The sequence below is a fragment of the Scyliorhinus canicula genome, chromosome 24 (genome assembly GCF_902713615.1).
Source record: "Scyliorhinus canicula chromosome 24, sScyCan1.1, whole genome shotgun sequence".
NCBI classification, from domain to species: domain Eukaryota; kingdom Metazoa; phylum Chordata; class Chondrichthyes; order Carcharhiniformes; family Scyliorhinidae; genus Scyliorhinus; species Scyliorhinus canicula.
This window is the reverse complement of record NC_052169.1, coordinates 17,518,787-17,540,777: the sequence shown is the minus strand read 5'-3', so window position 1 is coordinate 17,540,777 and position 21,991 is coordinate 17,518,787. Positions and strand designations below refer to the sequence as shown.

At 51.1% G+C, this 21,991-nt stretch overlaps 1 protein-coding gene across 2 annotated transcripts in view; it reads left to right on the top strand.

Moving 5' to 3' along the window:
• Positions 1-21,791, top strand: part of cib2 (calcium and integrin binding family member 2) — a 115,467-nt gene extending 93,676 nt beyond the window's left edge. For both annotated transcript variants that reach the window (XM_038784456.1, XM_038784455.1), the window contains 4 exons: positions 100-211; positions 13,836-13,983; positions 17,968-18,163; positions 20,918-21,791. In XM_038784456.1, the coding sequence (XP_038640384.1) occupies positions 100-211; positions 13,836-13,983; positions 17,968-18,163; positions 20,918-20,939 (478 nt within the window). In that variant the 3' untranslated portion in view covers positions 20,940-21,791. The remainder of the gene's footprint in view (positions 1-99; positions 212-13,835; positions 13,984-17,967; positions 18,164-20,917) is intronic.
• Positions 21,792-21,991: the final 200 nt, after the last annotated feature.

The window sequence follows — 21,991 nt, the reverse complement described above, 5'->3', positions numbered from 1 at the left end:
CTGTGATTGTAAAGCTGGCAAAGCCTCGGGGCGTGCCAAGTCGGAATTGAGCATGGACGTTGTCAAGGTTCTTTAAGGTTATCTCTGGTCTCTCTGCAGGTTGCACGGTAGATACCATGAGATGGCCCCACACATAGTGCCAATGGATTACACCAAAGAGCCAGATGTCAAAATTCCAATACAGCTGATAACAAACATGCCAGAACTAAAGGTACTGGATTGGTGGGGGTGGGGGTGAGGGTGGGGGCTGGGGTGTGGGGAGGGGGCGGACGGGGAGGGGGGGGGGTGGACGGTGGGGGAGAGGGGTGGGTGGGGGGGGTGAGGCATCCTCGTAAACAGCTCCACTCACTGTCGAACACATCCTCCATCAATCTGAAGTGCTTCCATCATTGAAGAGGGTAATATTAACTGAGCCACGCAGCTAATGGGGCTGGTTTAGCTCACTGGGCTAAATCGCTGGCTTTTACAGCAGACCAAGGCAGGCCAGCAGCACGGTTCGATTCCCGTACCAGCCTCCCCGGACAGGTGCCGGAATGTGGCAACTAGGGGCTTTTCACAGTAACTTCATTGAAGCCTACTCGTGACAATAAAGCGAATTTCATTTTTTTTTTTCTAATGTCAGTGTTGTTCTTTATTATCTAACAAGGTAGGAATTGTAGGAGACGAACAGTTATTTTCATGACTCCGGGAGGAGCCTTTGCTCAGCATTCCGTAACAAACTGGATCATTGAGTCGGCTGCCGAGTGATGCGTTGAGAATAATGGGTTGTGCTGCCATTGGGTGGGGACTTGGGAGCTTTGAGTCTTTATGTTATTGGGAATGAAGAACAGGCACACCGAGATACGAAATAATGGCTGGGATTGAATGGAGTCTGCCGGAGCAAAGCTAGGTGCCTCACGGAATTGTGACAGAGCCCGATTCCCGCCCACGGGAAAACTGACCCCCATTTTATTCGGTGGCGGGAATGGGCTGACTCCGAGGAGCCCGTCTCCTGGCTCATTCTGCTCGCCGATTCTCACAAAGTCACACCTGCCTCTTGAAGGCCGCTTGCTAATCCCAGCCGGGTTTACCTTACCCTGCGGGGGAGGGAGGTGGGTGGAGCGTGGGTGGGGGGGGGGGGGATTGCCCAATGAGAGCCAACCACCCCCGATCTTAATTGCTCCTGACCCCGTCTCCTACATCCCTCACTGATGACCCCCCTCCCCGTGACCCCTCAACCCACCCTCACTCATCACCCGTCTCCAAGGATGCCCCCCCCTGGTGAAGGCCCCACTGAATCACTGGCAGTAGCTGCCCCTCCCCGGGGCGCCGCCAGCCTCTGATTGGCTGCCAGCTCACTAGGAGCAGGAATGCCACAAGACTGGGGACTTAATTCTGTGGGGGGCCCGGCGCTGATTATAGTAAAGTGTCAGGTACCCCTTGGTAAGGCAGCAGGAGCTTCCCCCTGGCTCTCCCATGGTTGGGCTGAACCCTTGTCACCTATATATTAAATTCTGCCCAAATGTCCCAGGCAGAAGATGTGAAGAATCACACTAGTGCGATGGTCAATCCCGAAATGAGCTTCCAGCCACGTCATCGTTAAAACCACCACCATCACATCTGAGCTGCTACTGAAGACCTAACCATGCCTTTGTTACTTCCTGACTTAGAACAAATTCCCGACAGGGCAGAAGGAGACCATTCGGCCCATCATGTCTGCAATACTCCTTTGAAAGAGTACCCTATTTAGACCCACTATTCAGTCCTATTCCCGTTACCTCATAGCTCCACCTAATCTGCATATCTCTGGACACTTAAGGGGTGATTTAACATGGCAAATCTGCCAAATCTGCACATCTTTGGACTGTGGGAGGAAACCGGAGCACCCGAAGGAAACCCACGCAGACACGGGGAGAATGTGGAGACTCCACACAGACAGTGACCTGAGGCCAGAATTCAAGCCGGGACCCTGGCTCTGTGAGCTGACGAGGCCGTCACTGAATGTTGAATCCCCCACTATCAACATCAACAAGGGGTTAACAGTGACCAGAAACTGAACTGGAATAGCTTTATAAATACTGTGGATACAAGTCAGAGGCTAGGAATCCTGCAACAAGTAACTCACCTCCTGATCCCACAAAGCCTGTCCACCATCTACAAGGGACAAGTCAGGAGTGTGATGGAATACTCTCTACTTGCCTGGATGAGTGCAGCTCCAACAACACCATCCAGGACAAAGCAACCCCGTTTGATTGGAACCCCTTCCACAAACATTCACTCCCTCCACACTGATGCACAGTGGCAGCCGTGTGTACCGTCTACAAGATGCACTGCAGGAACTCACCAAGGCTCCTATGGCAGCACTTTCCAAACCCATGACCTCTCGGGGAGTACCACTGCCTGCCCACACCGTCTTGACTTGGAAATATACCCCTCCCTAACAGCACTGAGGGTGTACCTACATCACATGGACAGCAGCGGTTCAAGAAGGCGGCTCACTACCACCTTCTGAAGGGCAATAAAGGGCTGGTGGCCCAGATCCCAAGAACCAATGAAGAGTAAAACTAGGGGTGGGCAGCAAACGGCAGCCTCATCAGAGACGCCCAGAACACAGAGAAAAAAAGAGCTCATGAATCAAGGACAACTAGATAATTCCGACTCATCTTACAGAGAGTCACTTCCTGGCAGGATTTAGCTGCAACATGCCAGGTGAACATTTATTGAAACAGTAAAGCGTCTTCTGATGAGGAAACCAATTATCAGACTTGTGTAAAACATTTCAAATTTAACCATTAGCATAATATTTTGGCATTACTGCCAATAGGAATTATATCTCATTGGACCTGGCCTCGAAATGTATCCTGAATCTAAACAGACCAAAAGAAATAGACACCAATACACTTGCGCATTATGTCAGCAAGTTTTACCAGGGTGTAAATTTATTGGGTGGGTTTTTATTGGGTAGCAGTGCTAACCACTGCGCCACTGGGCCGCCCGAATCTTTGGAATTCTTAACCCTAGGAAGCTGTGGAGGGTGAGTCCTTGAGCATTTTCCTGGCTGGGGAATTAAGGGTTACGGAGAGAAGGCAGGAAAGTGGATTTGGTGTGTGTTAGATCAGCCCTGATATTATTAAATTGTGGAATAAGCTTGAGGGGCTGATAGGCCTCCTACTGTTCCTATTTCTTATGGTCTTATACGTATGTCCACACATATTCATACCCACACACCTGCACCCATGGGCAATGTCACCCTCCACACACAAGGACACTACCCCACACATCCCAAGTGAGGGCAGCCCGCTATGGGGCCCCTTGGCCTCTTCAAGTCCCCCCCCAAGCCCCCTTACAAAACCACCTCCCTTCTAGGACCCCCACCCATCACCCACAACCTCCCAAAGGCCCCTACTTACCTGCCCTGCACTCCGCAACCCTTCAAACCCCCCCTCAACTCTCATTTCATGGGCATGACCCCCCCTCACCCCCGACCCGCAGTGCCATCCTGGTACTAGGGAACCCTTGCACTGCCACTCTGGCACCCAGGCAGTGCTCCTGCTGGCTTGGCAGTGCCACCTGGGCACCTTAGCAGTGCCAGGGTGGCGATGCCAAGATGCCAGCTGGGCAGTGACAAGGAGCAGGATTCTCTGATCCTCGGGTGGCCCATTGGCACGTTTCCCGACAGCGTCAACATGGCCTCAGGGTCAGCAATTCTGGCCCCTATAGGGGGCCACAACCTGCACATCTTTGGGTTGTGGGGGTGAGACCCACGCAAACACGGGGAGAATGTGCAAACTCCACACGGACACGGGATTCGAACCCAGGTCCTCAGCGCCGCAGTCCCAGTGCTAACCACTGCGCCGCCGTGCTGCCCCGTGAGAAACGAATTAACAAATTAACTTAGAAATTTTGGGATGTAATCTCCCCCTTAATCTCTGTTTTGAATGGGCGAGCCCTTATTTTTGAACAGTGACTCCCTAGTTCTAGAATCTCTCACAGGAGGAAACATCCTCTCCACATTGGCGCTGTCAAGACTCCACCCCCCCCACTCCCCCATCCCAGAATCTTACATGATTCAATCAGGTCACCTCTCATTCGTCTGAACTCCAGCAGATACAAGCCCAGCCTGTCCAACCAATCCCGATAGTAGTCTGGTAAACCTTCTCTGAAATGCTTCCAACAGCCTTCCTTCAATCAGGTGTCCAATACTGTTCAACGTACTACAAATGTGGTGTCACTCGAGTCCTGTACCACTTGTCCTACCCCCACCCCCACACGTTTGTATTCGATCCCCCTCAATAAATGTTAAGAATTCAACACTTTTCCTAATAGTCGGATCGTCAACTGCTCCTGGCTGCAAAGACCATAAGACATAGGAGCAGAATTAGGCCACTCGGCCCATCGAGTCTGTAAATCCTTCCAAACACGCCAATGACTGGCGGTAAGAGCGGGAGAGACTCCTGATCAGCCCGATGTGGAGTGTCGGCCCTCAAGCTATAAGACCATAAGACATAGGAGCGAGTTTATGAGCCATCGTGCTGAACCTGATTGTGCTCCATTGAAACTTAACTCTTTGCTTGACCCGCAAACCTTCCGTCAGAAAGTTGTGGGTTCAAGGCCCACTCCAGAAAGTTGAGAAAATAATCCAAACGGCTCACACTCCAGTGCAGTACTGAGGGAGTGCTGCGCTGTTAAATGGGGCGTCTTTCACTTGAGATCTTAAGCCAAGGCCCCATCTAAGTGGATGTAGGTGCAACCCTCGCCGGCCGAGATCCAGATCGTACGGATTCACCCAATGGCCAGGACTTACCTGCCGTGTCTGGGAGATCTCGTCAGGGCTCCGTTTAATACTGGCCCACACAAACTGCGACTCGTCGTAATGGCACCTGTGGAGGCCTCCTGGGCCATTGCAGACCCCCCCCCCCCCCACCGGTGGGTTGTCAGGGACAGAGCAGGGTGACATCCTGACGCTCCTCCGGCACCCAGTCACCTTGGCGGTGCCACCCTGCCAGGTGCCCGGGTGGCACTGCCAGGGTATCAGGATGCCAGGTTAACACTGCCAAGGGCCTTTCCAGGTATGGGGGGGAGGGGTGTAGGGCGGGGGGGTGGGGGGAGAGGAGAGCTTCCCTGTTGCCTCTCCAAGGTTGGAAGGGGGAAGGGAGGGGGAAGAGAAGAGAGCTTCCCCGGGTTGGAAGGGGGAGGGGAGGGGGTGAGGGGTGTCACAGAAACTGGGTGGGCTTTAAAGTGCGGGAGAAAGATCGGGGTAACTGGTCACAATGGCAGTCTGATAGGGCGGCATGTGGCTCAGTGGTTAGCACTGGGACTGCGGCGCTGAGGTCCCAGGTTCGAATCCCGGCCCTGGGTCACTGTCCGTGTGGAGTTTGCACATTCTCCCCGTGTCTGCGTGGGTTTCACCCCCACAACCCAAAAATGATCATTGTCGGTGGATTGGTTACGCTAAGTTGCCCCTTAATTGGAAAAAAAATAATAATTGGGTACTCTAAATTAATTTTTTTTTTAAATGACGCGCTGAACTGCAAAGCTCACCAGCGGGAACAGGGCCGGCTCAAGGTACCGGCAACTCGGGCAGTCGCCCGGGGCGCCATGTGCTAGGGGGCGCCATCAAGGAGTGCGTGACCGGCGTCAGAGACCCGGCGCCGCGTAAAAGACTCGGGTCCCGCGCATGCGCAGTTGGGCCGGTGCCAACCAGCGCATGCGCGGTGGCCGCCCTCCCCCAGGCCGCCCAGCACAAACATGGCGGATGGATCCAGGCTCGCCGGTGGAAGAAAGGAGGCCTGCCGACAGAGAGACCGGCCCGCTGATCGGTGGGCCCCAATCATGTACCAGGTCACTCCGCCCCCCTCCGGCCCCCTCCCCCCCTCCGCCCCCCCCCCTCCGGCCCCCCCCCCCCCCGGCCCCCCTCCGCCTCCCCCCCTCCGGCCCCCCCCCCTCTGCCCCCCCCTCTGGCCCCCCCTCCGCCCCCCCCGGCCCCCGCCCCCTCCGCCCCCCCAGCCCCCCCCCCCCCCCCCCCCCCCCCCAGCCCCCCCCCTCCGCCCCTCCCTCTCCCCCCCCTCCGCCCCTCCCTCCCCCCTCCGGCCCCCCCGCCCCTCCGCCCCTCCCTCCCCCCCTCCGCCCCCCCCCCGCCCCCCCCCCCCCGGCCCCCCCTTCCCCCGGCTCCCCCTCCCCCGCCCGCCCCCCCCGCCCCCCCACTCCCCCGCCCCTCCCGAAGGGCGCCGAAGTTCAGCTTGCCCAGGGCGCCAGCAACCCTAGGGCCGGCGCTGAGCGGGAAAGCCCTCTAATTGCAGTCTCAGTGGAAACTCCCGAGACCAAAAAAAACCCAGCAATGCAGCAAATGACGGCGCCCAGAAGCACCCCACGAAAGGCGCCATTCAGCGGACTTTAGCTTGAGCCCATTGAATCGCATCCATGGTCTCACCAATGCCCTGTACAAGTGAGGCATAACATCCTGATCCCAAAGAAAGCCCCCTGGTGGCCAGTTACGTGCCTGATTGGCTCATCGCCCACAGGCCTTGATGAGAGATGAAAGCAACGTGGGTCTCTCACTGGCCCTCAGCTGCCAGAGGCAGGACACCATCATCTCATAGAAGTCCCTCCAATGAGGAAAGAAGAATAGGGAGGAACAAGATAAATCAAATGGCACAATTGCAGACAAACCCAGGGCTGTGTGTGCACAAGTATCACAAGGTGCTAGGACAAGTTGGTCAGGCTTCTTCAAGACACTGGTTTAAGAATAGAGATTGAGAATAAAAAAGCGAGAAAGTAATGCCTTTATAAATCGTTGCTATGGCCTCAGCTGAAGTATTGAGTTCTGTTGGCCGTACTTTAGGAAGGATGTCAGGGCGTTAAAGGGAGTGGGGTACCAAGGATGAGGGACTTTAATATGGAAAGCCTGGAGAAGCCCAGATTGTTCTCATCAGAGTAGATCCCTACAGTGTAGAAGGAGGCCGTTCGGCCCATCGAGTCTGCACCGACCGAACGAAAGAGCACCCTCCCTAAGCGCACTCCCCCACCCTATGTCCACAGCCCCACCTAACCTGCATATCCCTGGACACTAAGGGGCAATTGATCATGGCCAATCCACCTAACCTGCACCTTTTTGGACAGTGGGAGGAAACCGGAGCACCCGGAGGAAACCTACGCAGACATGGGGAGAGCGTGCAGACTCCGCACAGACAGTGACCCAAGCCAGGAATCGAACCTGGGACCCTGGCGCGGTGCGGCAGCAGTGCTAACCACTGTGCCGCAGGTCCGTAGAGAAGGTTACGAGGAGATTTAATGTAGGTGTGCGATGTTGCGAACAATTGATCGGTTCTACGAGGAGATGCCGTTTCCATTGGCAGGTGGGTAAATCGGCTGAAGGCCCAAACAGTAAGATTGTCAAAAGAGCCAGAGAAAAATGTAGAAGTTCTCTTTTCAATACAACGAGCTGTTATGATCTGGAATGCGCAGCCAGTCCCCAATAGGGAACCTGATAAATGCTTGAAAAGGGAAAAACAAGTTACGGGATTCTGAGGAAAGAGCAGGGAAGAGTGGGAACAATCAGATAAGTTCTTTCAAAGGGACAGCACAGGCAGAGGGTAAGAATGGCCTCCTTCTGTGCTCTACCTGGCTCCCATGCTGAGGTCGCAGTCCCTGTCTTGGGGTTACAGGGATGACGGGGGAGTGGACATGGGGAGATTGCTCATTCCAAGGGTTGGTGCGGACTCGATGGGCCGAATGGCCTCCTTCTGCACTGTAGGGATTCTATGACTCCAGATCAATCAGATTATTGCCAATGCTGGCAAGTTATCAGAATGGTGAGAGGCTGTTTTCTCAGCACCCGCTTAAAAAGAAACAAACACTGCCTCTTTGCAGTGAGCTGAAAGCGCCAAATCTTCCCCGCAAAAGAAAAATAATAAGCATTTTGCTCACACAAGACGACAGAGACTCTTTCAGGATGAGCCAGGCTGGAATCTCTGGCGCCTTGATCTATTTGGCTCATAAAGCAAATTACTTATTGATGTGACAACATTGAGTCAAAGCAAGCGCAACATCAAGAAATATATTGGCCCGTGCAAAGACATTAGATAAAGATGTTGCAATCTGAATATGATAATGAACTGGCAGACAGGGAATAAGTGAGCCGTTTATTAGACCAGCTGAGTTCAAGCAAACAGGCACAAACTATCCATTAAGCAAACCAATTACCCTCGATGCATCAAACATAGTCACATTGTTAATTCAGCTCACTGCAAAGAGGCAGTGTTTGTTTCTTTTTAAGCGGGTGCTGAGAAAACAGCCTCTCACCATTCTGATAACTTGCCAGCATTGGCAATAATCTGATTGATCTGGAGTCATAGGATCCCTACAGTGCAGAAGGAGGCCATTTGGCCCATCGAGTCCGCACTGACCCCTGGAATGAGCAATCTCCCCATGTCCACTCCCCCGTCATCCCTGTAACCCCATTAGCTAACGCGCACATCCCGGGACACTGAGGGGCAATTTAGCATGGCCAGTCCACCTAACCCGCACATCTTTGGACTTGTGGGAGGAAACCGGAGCACCCGGAGGAAACCGGAGCAGACACGGGGAGAACGTTCAAACTCCGCACAGGCAGCGAGCCAGGGCTGGAATCGAACCCGGGTCCCTGGCGCTGGGAGGCAGCAGTGCTAACCACTGTGCCACCCAAGTTGGCGACATTCATTATCAATAGGTCATTCCCTATACTTTACAGAAACCAATTGGATTTTTATCACAATCTAACAGTCTATATAATCTGACAATCTATATACTAAATGCGGTTGGGCATCGGCCACCTGTATTATCGAGCATTATGTGCTCAGGCCTGCACTAAACCATCCAAAATGTCTTGGTTGCACACCCTACATTTTAAAAATGTCTATTTTTTTAATTCAACCTTGACCTGCAGCCAATTTTGCGTAGGCCAGCAGCCCATCCCTAATTGCCCTTGAGAAGGGGATGGTGAGCTGCCTTCTTGAACCGCTGCAGTCCATGTGACGTAAGTAACTCCCACAGTGCTGTTAAGGAGGGCGTTCTAGGATTTTGATCCCGAGACAGTGATGGAACGATGACTTTCCAAGTCAGGATGGTGTATGACTTGGAGGGGAACGTCCAGATGGTGGTATTCCCATGTATCCGCTGCCCTTGTTCTTCTAGCTGGTAGACATTGCAGGTTTGGAATGTGCTGTCGAAGGACTGTTGGTGAGTTGCTGCAGTGCATTTTGTAGTTGGTACACACGGCTGCCACTGTGTGTCGCTTGTGGAGGGAGTGAATGTTTCAAATTCTGGATGGGATGTTGATCAGACGGGCTGTTTTGCCCTGGATGGTGTCGAGTAGAATTTCATAGAATTTACAGTGCAGACGGAGGCCATTCGGCCCATCATGTCTGCACCGGCTCTTGGAAAGAGCACCCTACCCAAGCCCACACCTCAACCCGATCCCTATAAACCAGTGACCCTACCTAACCGAAGGGCAATTTTAGCCTGGCCTATCCACCTCACCTGCGCATCTTTGGACTGTGGGAGGAAACCGGAGCACCCGGAGGAAACCCACGCAGACACGGGGAAAACATGCAGACTCCGCACAGACAGTGACCCAAGCCAGGAATCGAACCTGGGACCCTGGAGCTGTGAAGCAACTGTGCTAACCACGGTGCTACCGTGCTGCCCACTCGTCCACGCAAGTGGAGAGTTTTCCATTACACTCCTGACCTGTACCTCAAAGATGGTGGACAGGCTTTGGGGAGTCAGGAGGTGAGTTATTCACTGCAGAATTCCCAATCTATGACCTGCTCTTGTAGCCACAGTAGTTATATGGTTCGCCTAGTTCAGTTTCTGGTGAATGGTAATCCCAAGGATGTTGATAATGGCGGATTAAGTGATGGTAATGCCATTTAATGTCAATGGTTAAATTCTCTCTTGTTGGAGATGGTTATCGCCTGGCATTTGTGTGGCGTGAATGTTCCTCGCCACTATTCAAGCAAAGGCCCAAATGTTGCCCAGATTTGCTGCAAATGGGCTGCTTCAGTATCTAAGGAATCGCGAATGGTGCTGAACATTGTGCAGTCATCAGCGAACAACCCCACAGCTGACCTGGTGATGGAAGGGAGGTCATTGATGAAGCAGCTGAAGATGATTGGGCCGAGAACATTACCCTGACTAACCTCAAAATCAACTACTATCTTTCTGTGTGCCAAGTCTGACTCCAATCATCCCAAACAATACCCCATCTCCCCAATCCTTATTGGCCCGTTTTACCAGGGCTCCTGGTTCCTTCAATTCTGAATCCATGTGATTATGAAGTCATGCTGGACTGAACCATTAATGGACAGGGAGAGGGCAGGTGGAAAAGCCCCAATGTTAAATCAAACACATCTTGAATATATGGACTGATTTAGCGAAAATGGATCACGTGGACATTATCTTCACCAGGAAGGGACCAGAAACCAATGACCTGCGCCCAGTCCTGAAGCGTCTCCTGAGTTTGAGACAGCATTAGAGTCTTCTTGTAGCATATTGGGCAGAAGTTGCTGCAGGCACAAGGGGTCAGACCTGCTGGTGACGAGAGTGCAGCATTTCACCTCCTTTGTGGAAGGGCCCCTGTATTAGTTGCCAATGGTGCCCTGGGGCAGAAATCCGAGCCACTTAGAACTGCAGACCAATCAGAGGCCGGTGTCATAATATCCACTCATGTATATAATGAGATGCAGACAGGCAGTGATTGACACATAGGGTGACCAGTAAGCATACAACACAGTACAGCCAATCACCAGACAGGACACTACCACTATAAAGCCAGAGGGCAATAAGTTTCCCGCTCTCTCTGGACCCAGCCACTGAGACAGTCAGAGTCCACGAGCTAGCCAGTGCAAACACCATGCGGTAGCTAGTAAGTCTGGTCAGGCTATTACTAGGTCTCCAGTCAATTCAGTATAGTGTCGACCCACAGCTGAATATGTTTATCAGTTCTATAGTTGAATAAAACAGTGTTGGATCTTCTCCAGTGTTAGACGTCTGTTTCTAACTTCCCTGCATCGAGTGCAGTCCACATCGAGCCAACATGCCCAACACATCAGTCGGTACCTTCCAACTGGAGACAGTGCCAGCGGGAGGGCTGTCAGCTGTTTGCAATGCGCCCAGGGAGAGGCCTAGGTTTGCCCAGAAATCTAGGCCGCAGGTGAGTGAGGACAGGTTGCGGCGACTTTCCTACCTGCGGATGCAGGAATGAGGACCTTACGCCGGGATTAACTGACCACTTAATAGGCGGCGGGGCAGGGAGCCTTCCTGCTCTAGATTTAATCGCAGTGGAAGCGGGAAAATGGTGGGACACCACCTCCATCAGCCCCCCGTCAACAAACTCACCTCAGGGAGGGCAGTAAAATCCACGCAAACTGCAGAAACAACATCTCATCTTCCGGTTAGGCACGCTACAGCCTTCCGGTCTCAACATCGAATTCAACAACTTCAGATGATCAGCTCTGCCCCACCTCGGCCCATTTGTTTCCATCCCATTTCATTTTTACTGTCTTTTACCACTTCTTTCTGTTTTGTCTTTCTTAATATATGTTAAACACCTTCCATCTTATCCACCTTTCCTTACCCTTTCTCCACTTTGCTTCCCCCCCCCCCCCCCCCCCCCCCCCCCCCCCCACATCTACATCTGTCACAGTTCACCCTCTGATGTCAGTTTCTCTGCTGCTTGGCCTTTCACATCTTTTGTTCTCTCTGGGGACTGCCATTAACACTCTTTCCCCTGGGTTTCTGTGTCCATTAGCACCCGGTTTCCCTGGGTTTCTGTGACTCATCTTTCATTCCCACTCCACAGTATAAATATTTCCCACTCTCTCTGTCTGTTAGCTTTGACAAAGAGTCATCAGACTCGAAACGTCAGCTCTTTTCTCTCCCTACAGACGCTGCCAGACCTGCTGAGATTTTCCAGCATTTTCTTTTTGGTTAGTAACTTCCACCCATTGATTTTAAAATAATTGGATTCTGTGCAAAGGAACATGCATTCGTACCAAATGCATATCATTCCTGGAGAGTCGGAATGCTGTGTGACTGGAATATTATTTATTGCTTGTGGATACCTAATAGGTATGTATGTTTCATCGTTAAAGATCTGACCATAAGACCATAAGATATAGGAGCAGAATTAGGCCATTCGGCCTATCAAGTCTGCTCCACCATTTAGTCATGGCTGATATGTTTCTCATCCCCATTCTCCTGCTTTCTCTCCATAACCCCCGACCCCCTTATTAATCAAGAACCTATCTATCGCTGTCTTAAAGACACTTAGTGATTTGGCCTCCACAGCCTTCTGCAGCAAAGAGTTCCACAGATTCACCATCCTCTGGCTGAAGAAATTCCTCCTCATCTCAGTTTTAAAGGATCTCCCTTCAGTCTGAGGCTCTGCCCTTGGGTTCTAGTTTTTCCTACAAGTGGAAACATCCTCTCCACACCCACTCTATCCAGGCCTCACAGTATCCTGTAAGTTTCAATAAGGTCCCCCCCTCATCCTTCTAAACTCCAAGAGTACAGACCCAGAGTCCTCAACCGTTCCTCCTACGACAAGCTCTTCATTCCGGGATCATTCTTGTCAACCTCCTCTATGTTGTGTTATGTTTGTTCATGTAGCATAAGTTGCTTCCTTGATGTATGCTCTGACAAAGGAAGGTTCAGACTTGGAGATAGGTTTAACACATTTATTGAACAGTTAATAATTCTCCTACTTGGGTTCGACTCTCCTGCTAATCTTGCTGTAGTAACTCAGTCTAACTAACCAGTCTGCTCTAAGCCATGTGGTGGGTGTGATGCTTCCCTGATCTGCCCCGTGTCTCTGAGTGTCACCTATGGAAAGAGAAAGAGCATGTGTGCCCTGTCCTTTTATATGGGTAGCCCCCTTGTGGTAGTGTCACCTCTGGGTCTGTCTTGACTGCCCATTGGTCGTGTCCTATCTTACTGACCTATTGGTTGAATGTCTGTGTGTCATGATGTCTCTAGTGCTCCCTCTAGTGTTTACTCAGTCTTAGTGTATCTATATTAACCCCTTGTGTATTTACAGTGATGCATATCACCACACTCAAGATCCTTTCCAAGGCCAGCCCATCCTTCCTTAGATACGGGGCCCAAAACTGCTCACAATACTCCAAACGGGGTCTGATCAGAGCCTTATACAGCCTCAGAAGTACATCCCTGCTCTTATATTCTCGCCCTCTCAACATGAATGCTAACATTGCATTTGCCTTCCTGACTGACGAGCAAATGATCTAATGTAATCGCTCAGGGTGGACACTGCACTGACAGCGTGGTGTGTCCAGACCCCAATAACACAGCGTAGCAATCTTCCTCCCTTGCAGAGGTTGCTACACTCGGCAGAGCCCGAGTGGAAATGGTCCAAACTTCAAGCAAGACATCACTCAGTGCAGTACGCAAACATGGTACCAGGTAAAAACACTGAGGACAATTTGAAGATTACTTTTTAATTGCTTGCTGTAATAGTGAATGTCCTTTGATCTAATTTCGCTCTCCCTGAACTTACAGCTCTCCGTTTTATTGCCTTCATAAAGAATTTATCCCAGCCTCTGGTTGAGCTCCCCAATCTGTTCCCTCATGAATATTTTCAACCAGTCTTCACATTTCACATCGTAACAAAGTCAGCTTTCAGGGTCATGGTGACCACAGCCTCCGAGGTTGGGGGGGGGGGGGGGCACAAAGGGTTAATGGCGGAATGGTGCTGTCAGGTGAAATCCGAGCAGAATAAATCCGATCGGGAGCGCCGGAATGAGGGAGAGAACCCCAAAAGCTTTCGCTCCGACTAAAACCCGGCACGTTTGTTTCCACAGGAGAATCCCTTCAGAGAACAAATTGTGAAGACGTTTTCCGAGGATGGAGCTGGCAATCTGAGCTTCAATGACTTTGTGGATATGTTCTCTGTGCTCAGTGAAATGGCTCCACGGGAGCTGAAGGCCATTTATGCCTTTAAAATCTATGGTATGGGAAACCACTTCCTCTATTTATTGAACCCATTGTGACTTCCATCACAGCAGAACAAGACGGGCACACGAACCAAAACAGGGCCATCAGAAACACAGGGCCAGACAACACGTTTCACATCATAACCGATCTGTCATAACATACACCAGTATATCCTGGTGCAGATGAGGAATTGAACAGACGAATGTGATAGAAAATAGTTAGTTAAAATATTAGTTACAATAATGTAGATGTGAGCCAGTCGGATAGGAGTGAGTTCACAAACAAAGGACAAAGGGATTGAGAAAGCATGGCAAGGAAGGGGGGAGGGGCGCCTCGTGGAGGATGGGGAAAAGGATGCTGGGTAACAAGAGGCCCCAGGGTTGAGGAATGCAAAGTGAGCCAATCAGGATATATGGCCAGGTCAGGAGGTGTATCGGATGACCTATGGGAATCTTGTATGTGAAACGTCTTTGTCTCCGATTTCACTCGGTTCTGGAGCTTCAGAAGGCCGCCTGTGTGTTCTGAACCTCTGTGGAGGGAGTCAGCCTTGCAAGTTGGTTAAAAATAAATAATACTATACTTACAAATCCATCTCGAGTTTTATTGAGGCCGGACTGACGGGTAAAGAACCCAATATTGTCACAGACACACACACACACTGATTGGTACACAGCAAGACCAATCAACACACACAACACCGCAGCCAATCACCAGTTAGAGCACACTCACTATAAAGACAGAGGGCATCAGCTTTCCCGCTCATTCGGGATGCAGCCTCTCAGAAGGACAGAGCTCACAGCCTGCAGCACAGATCCTCACCATGTGCTGAGTGCATAGACTGGTGAGGATAGGCATAGGTCTTTAGTTTAATCTATCATAGTGTCGACCCACAGTGAAAGTATGTTCAACAGTTCCTAGCTTAATAAAATAGTGTTGTACCATTTCAAGTGTTGGTAGCCTGTATGTGTTGCTGCTGAGGTAAACGCAGTTTCCACGGATCCAGAGTGCCCAACACATCACCATCCTCTTTCAGAAATACACTTAGAATAGTCACACACTTGGTAATATTCCCCTTTCAATCCTGCGATTTGAACAAACAACCTCTGCTTTATTATTGAAGTCTGTCTGAGGGGGATCTCTAAATGAGAAGTCATTTTAACTCTGGGGTGAGAATCGGGGCTAGCGAGAGTCTGGGAGGCAGCCCTGTCACTTTTATTGCACGGGGCCGGCTGAATGTGTGACCAAAATGGCCGGAGGGCTGGTGGCAGGTTGAGCCCAACAAGTGCGGGGGGGGGGGGGGGGGGGGGGGGGGGGGAGCTGGGGCAGTCAGCATTTTGGGAAGCGGGTAGTTGGGGAGGGAGACCAGAGAGGGAAGGCCCACGCTTCCTTCTTGAGGCCTGGGATGAAGTTCCCCTGCTGTCCTTAGCTTGGCAAAGTGAAGTTTTAAACTCACCCCACGGGCTCTCTTCCGGGATCTAACGAGAACCCCGCTGTCAAAATGCCATTGACTTGCTGGTTAAGCTGGCACATTGGCGTTCTATTGACATAAAATAAGACAGCGCCCACTCTCATCTTTAATTCTCCTCAGTGGAAGCAGACAGCTGGAGGATTGCAAAAAATAGCAAGGGTTAAAACCGTCAATGATAAACGAATGTCAGTGCTGGGGAAACGTTAAAAGGCAGCAAAACGGGACACCATTAATTGACCGGTAGAATATGGGATGATAAATGAAAGCAAGCGGGGATTTGTTAAAGAGAAAATGTGTTTGGTTAATTATGTGCCTTGCTAAAGCAATGGAGAGGACGAATAAACATCATGTAGTTGATGAGCGTTCGAATAAAGGATAAATCACGTGGTCCCTCAAACCTGCTCCGCCATAGATGAAGGTTTACACAATTCCACTTTCCCGCATCATCTCCAGGGGCGGGATTGTCTGATCCCGCGCTGGGTCGGAGTATCGGTGGGAGGGCCACGAATCCCAGCACGCCGCTCCGACGCCGGGCCGCCAATTCTCCGGCACGGTCCCCCAGTGATTCTCCGCGCTCGACGGGCCAAGTGCCCGCTGAGTCTCGCCGGCGTTGTTCGCGTGTGGTCCTACCCAGCGGGACCTCACCGTTCTGGTGGGGGGGCCGTCCTGGTGGGGGGGAGGGGGATCCGACTCCGGGGGGGGGGGGGGGGGCCTCCACGGTGGCCAGGCCCGCGATCGGGGGCTACCGATCGGCTGGCGAGCTCATTCCCGTGGGGGGGGGGGGGGGCGTCTATGTTCCTCTGCACCGGGTCCCTGTAGGTCTCCGCCATGTTGTGTGGGGCCGGCACGGAGACGACAACCCACGCGCATCAGCGAACCCGCGCCAGCCGTGGCGCACATGCGCGGACCCACGCCGGCCGTGCTGGAGCCCGTATCGGCAGCTGGAGTTGCGTGAAGCGCTCCAGCGCCGTGCTGGCCCCCTGTGGGTTGGGGGGTCGCTGCTCCTAGCGGCCAGGTGACGCTGTTGTAAAACGCTCCGGCGTTTACGACGGCATCAACACTCTGCCGCTAAAACGGAGAATCCCGCCGCAGGTCTCTGGATTCCCTCCTTTCTCAAATACTTCAACGTGTTCATCCACGGTTTCTCTAAGACAGAGAATTTCCAAACTCTCTTAAGCCTCCGAGTGAAGATATTTCTCCTTACCTTAGTCCAAAATGTTGAGCCCCACAACCCTGAATGTGTCCCAATAAACCCCCAGTCCAGAAGGATGAAACTGGACATTAATCCTTTTGCCTCGATGATAGACTGTACCAAATCTGACTTATACTTAGCACCCCAGTGCCCCAACCATCTCTCTTTATACTCCCTATGAGTTAGGGGCTGAACGGTGGCGCAGTGGTTAGCCCTGCTGCCACACTGCGCCGAGGTCCCAGGTTCGATCCCAGCCCCGAGTCACGGTCCGTGTGGAGTTTGCACATTCTCCCCGTGCCTGCGTGGGTTTCGCCCCCACAACCCAAAGATGTGCAGGGTAGGTGGATTGGCCAGGCTAAATCGCCCCTCAATTGGAAACAAAAAATTGGGTACTCTAAATTTATAAACAAAAATAGAAAAAAATATATACTCCCTTTGAGCAAAATCTGACTTCTCTTCTCCACCGAATATTATATTCCTCCACAGGTGGGCAGTCAGAGATAGGCCCCAGGTCTGTCTCAGCCGGAACAGGGATTGAACCCAATGCTGTTGGCAATAATCCGATCCACATACTAGCTGTCTAAGCCAACTAGGCTCAACGGTGCCCAGAGTTTAATTCTAGAAATGAGCTAGAACAAGCAAGAGTGTTATTTTTTATTTCCAAATGAATTCCGTCAGGTTGGCTACATTTGCAGCACAGTAGCATTGTGGATAGCACAATTGCTTCACAGCTCCAGGGTCCCAGGTTCGATTCCGGCTTGGGTCACTGTCTGTGCGGAGTCTGCACATCCTCCCCGTGTGTGCGTGGGTTTCCTCCGGGTGCTCCGGTTTCCTCCCATAGTCCAAAGATGTGCAGGTTAGGTGGATTGGCCATGATAAATTGCCCTTAGTGTCCAAAATTGCCCTTAGTGTTGGGTGGGGTTACTGGGTTATGGGGATAGGGTGGAGGTGTTGACCTTGGGTAGGGTGCTCTTTCCAAGAGCCGGTGCAGACTCGATGGGCCGAATGGCCTCCTTCTGCACTGTAAATTCTATGATAATCTATGATAATAGTCGGGCCTTCAGAAGGGAGGTGGGCTGTTTTTTGACTGAGGTGGACAAAGTGGATTAACAGTTAAAGTAGACGAGATGCAAGTGTCTTAGGGAATCGGACAGGAGCTCTCCAGGGTATTTTGCCTCTGCCAGGCATTTGCCTGCCTGTGATGAGTGGGGCAAGCTGAAAAGTGTCTAGTCATGATCTACTGGCCATTGTGAGCAGGATGCGGGCTCGGTGGACAGGTTGCTCTTTCCCTATGCGGCTTTGTATACGTTTCGCAACGTACTTTGCTTACCTTCAACAGACTTCAACACGGACAACTTCATCTGCAAGTCCGACCTGGAGAAGACCCTCAATAAGTTGACCCGGGAGGAACTCGCTCCTGAAGAGGTAACCCTGGTGTGTGAGAAAGTCATCGAGGAAGCTGACTTGGATGGTGACGGGAAGCTTAACTATCCAGATTTCGAGAATATGATTGGCCGAGCACCCGACTTCCTCAGGTAGGTTAGAACGGAGATGTGTGCCTGGCAGTGTTCCCTGGCAGAGATGGGGGGGGGTGAAGTAAATGAGTGAACAGGAATAGAATTAGTGGCTCACATTCTACTCCTAAAGAATGGCCCGTGATCAGACCAATCTCAAACGTGCAAAAATCCAGAAATGTCCCCGGTGACGTTTAAAATCACTGCCGACTCACTCAGTCCAATAGTGCCCAGCTATCGTTTCCACAGAATGATGTAGAATACCTCATTCATGGATAACGTGGTAACCCATTCATAATGTATGATTGATCCTTTCAGTAATATTCATTGATCCATTCATAACATCAGTTGACACATCTGTAAATATATATTGACTCGTTCATAAATTAATAATTGTCCCTTGCATCAAGGCACATTGCTTCTTTTTTAAATATACATTGTCAGATGAAGATTATTTTCTATTTCAATAGCTCCAGTTCATGGGCAGCAGGGTAGCATGGTGGTTAGCATAAATGCTTCACAGCTCCAGGGTCCCAGGTTCGATTCCCGGCTGGGTCACTGTCTGTGTGGAGTCTGCACGTCCTCCCCCTGTGTGCGTGGGTTTCCTCCGGGTGCTCCGGTTTCCTCCCACAGTCCAAAGATGTGCGGGTTAGGTGGATTGGCCATGCTAAATTGCCCGTAGTGTCCTAATAAAAAAAAGTAAGGTTAAGGGGGGGGTTGTTGGGTTACGGGTATAGGGTGGATACGTGGGTTTGAGTAGGGTGATCATGGCTAGGCACAACATTGAGGGCCGAAGGGCCTGTTCTGTGCTGTACTGTTCTATGTTCTAAAAGGGGAAGATATTTAGAGTTGCACCACCAGTTCAGTCCATTATGACCCTTGCTCAGGTTAAAGGTCAAAGACTCTTCGCCTAAAGGCAACATTTGACCCGAGTGTGGCAGTAAGGGGCATGAGCGAATTTGATGGGAATCTGGGGCAAATCTCTCTACTGGTTCGAGTCATTCCTGGCACAAGGGACGTTTGGTTGTAGTTGTTGGACGCAAATATCTCAGCCCCAGGACATCGCTTCAGGAGTTCCTCAGGGTCGCGTCCCAGGCCCAAACATCTTCAACTGCTTCATCAATGGATCTCCCTCCATCGTAAGGTCAGAAGTGGGGATGTTTGCTGATGATTGCACAATGTTCAGCACCATTCGCAATTCCTTGGATACTAAAGCAGTCCATACCCATATGCAGCAAGATCTGGACAATATTCAGGTTTGGTAAATAACATTTGCCCCAAGTGCCAAGGAATGACCTGACCCTAAGAGAGCATGTGCCAATGATGGTTTAGTAGGTAACATTCACTTCTCTGGCCGTCTTGTGGGGCAGTGGGTGGCCTCTCAGAAGCTCCGGGTTCGAGTCCTGCTCCAGGACTTGATGGTGAAGGAAGGTAACGCAGCCAAATAATTATCAAGTTGCAAATCCTTCCAAGCACACCAATGGCTGGCGGTAAGAGCTTCGCTTGATGATGAGTGGCTCCCTCTGAAGCGACAGACTAGCGACCTGTTCCAGGAATAACTAGCTATGGAAACAGACAAAGTTTAGGAGGAACTTCTTCACCCAAAGGGTTGTGAATCTACGGAATTCCTTGCCCAGTGAAGCAGTTGAGGCTCCTTCATTAAATGTTTTAAAGATATAGATAGATAGTTTTTTTGAAGAATAAAGGGATTAAGGGTTATGGTGTTCGGGCCAGAAAGTGGAGCTGAGTCCACAAAAGATCAGCCATGATCTCATTGAATGGGGGAGCAGGTTCGAGGGGCCCTATGGCCTACTCCTGCTACTAGTTCTTGTGCACCACTAGGTCACCACCGTTGAGATCAAGATTCACTTCTCCGAGTCACTGGACTGGTCAACCAGAGGCCTGGGCCCTAGTACATGGAGACATGGGTTCAAATCCCACCATGGCAGCTGGATAGAGTTTGAATTCAATTCAAATCTGGAATAGACAGTAATGGTGACCATCAAACTATCATTCATTGTCACAAAAAACCCGCCTGGTTCACCAACACCCTTTGGGGAAGGAAATCTGCCGTCCTTACCTGGTCCGGCCTACATGTGACCCCAGACCCACAGTGATGTGGCTGACCCCATACTGCCCTCTAAAATGACCGAGCAAGCCACTCGATTCAAGGGCATTTAGGGATGGGTAACAAATGCCGGCCTAGCCAGTGACGCAATATGAAAGCGATTTTTTTTTTCTGCCACCACGTAAGTGGCTGTCGGGAAAAGAGAGTAGGAAATAAAGGTGTGGTGATATGATTTGCATAGCTGTCTGCCATTGGGGCAGAACACCGGCTTACCATTGGCCCTGGTTGGTCATGTGCCTCTGGACCGATTGGTCGAGAGGCTGAGTTAACCCCGCCTCCTTGCCGAGGTATAAATAGTCAAACGCCCGGCGGTCGTCCATTTTATTGTAGACAACCGCAGAGCTAAGTTCTAGTTTATTAAAGCCTAACTTTTGTAAAGCAACTCGTCTCTCGTGCAATTGATGGCTCATTTGGAGGTAGGCAGGTAGCCCGGACCTTCACATGGACCTTCCAGAACATCTGACGATTGAGACCCAAATTTGTAAAGATCGCTTACCAACCAGGACGGCCCCGTTTTGGTTGCGTGTGCGGGTTGGGGTAGGGGTGGGTGGAGGGTGTGGAGTTTATTTATCGGGGTGGGGGGCAATCATTATTTAAAATTTCAACTCTTTTCTCAGTTGCATTTTCTGTCTCTTCTGCTTCTCCAGCACCTTCCACATTCGGATCTGACGGGACGGGCAATGCGATGGGTACACAGGAGATCACGACTGGCTGCCCTCTGATGCCATAACCTCTTGGGACCCTTTGATGGGAGATGGAGCCCCCTTCAGCTGAAGACACGGAGCCTGTGGAACTCTCCTCCATGTCTGCCGGACTGAGAAAGGGAGCCTGGCTGGGTTGGCGGTAAATTGAGAGCTCCCTGCTCTCCCTCTCTCTCTCGGCTGCTCGATTTGACATTCTGAGGCCTCTGTAACCGGGAACTTCACCGGGACCATGGACATTCCAGAGCATCTGGCAATCTCCTGACATTTTCTTATGTTTCAGAAGTTTATTCTCGGACTTTCTACTGGAGGCCAAGATGGACAGTGACGGTGCGAAGGTCCGCACTATAGGAAGCACAGGAAAAACCCCTAGGGCTATAAACTCTTTAACGTCAGTATTTTCTATCAGTACAGGCAGTGATGCTTTATCGGGGTTGCAAGGAAACATTTCTATTTCTTCACAGTTTTCTATTTGCTTGCTGCAGATGTCTAAAGTATTACTGTTTATTCACGGTTGTTTATTGAATGGTGAACGGGCTGATAAGGAAATTCCCTCCCATCCTACCTGAAAGACATTCTGGCTGGTGTTGGTGACTGCTCTACGCAGGTATGCAAGGTTTGGCGTGTGAAAACTTCAATCCTTTATCCCTATCCCACCCGACCTCCCTGTCCCTTTTACTTGTGCAAAATTACCTGACGACACACAAACACACACCTACTCACAAACACGCACACTCATGTACACACACACATATCCATAAACACGCAGTCATATATACACACACACACTCACACACACACTCAGACACCCACACATACTCACAAACACGCGCACTCATGTACACAAACACACCTACTCACAAACACGCACACTCATGTACACGCACACATGCTCATAAACATGCACACTCATACACACACACTCAGACACGCACATACACAATCACACACAGACAAACACACAAACACTCACACATACACATACAGACAATCACATACTCACAAACACGCACACACTCA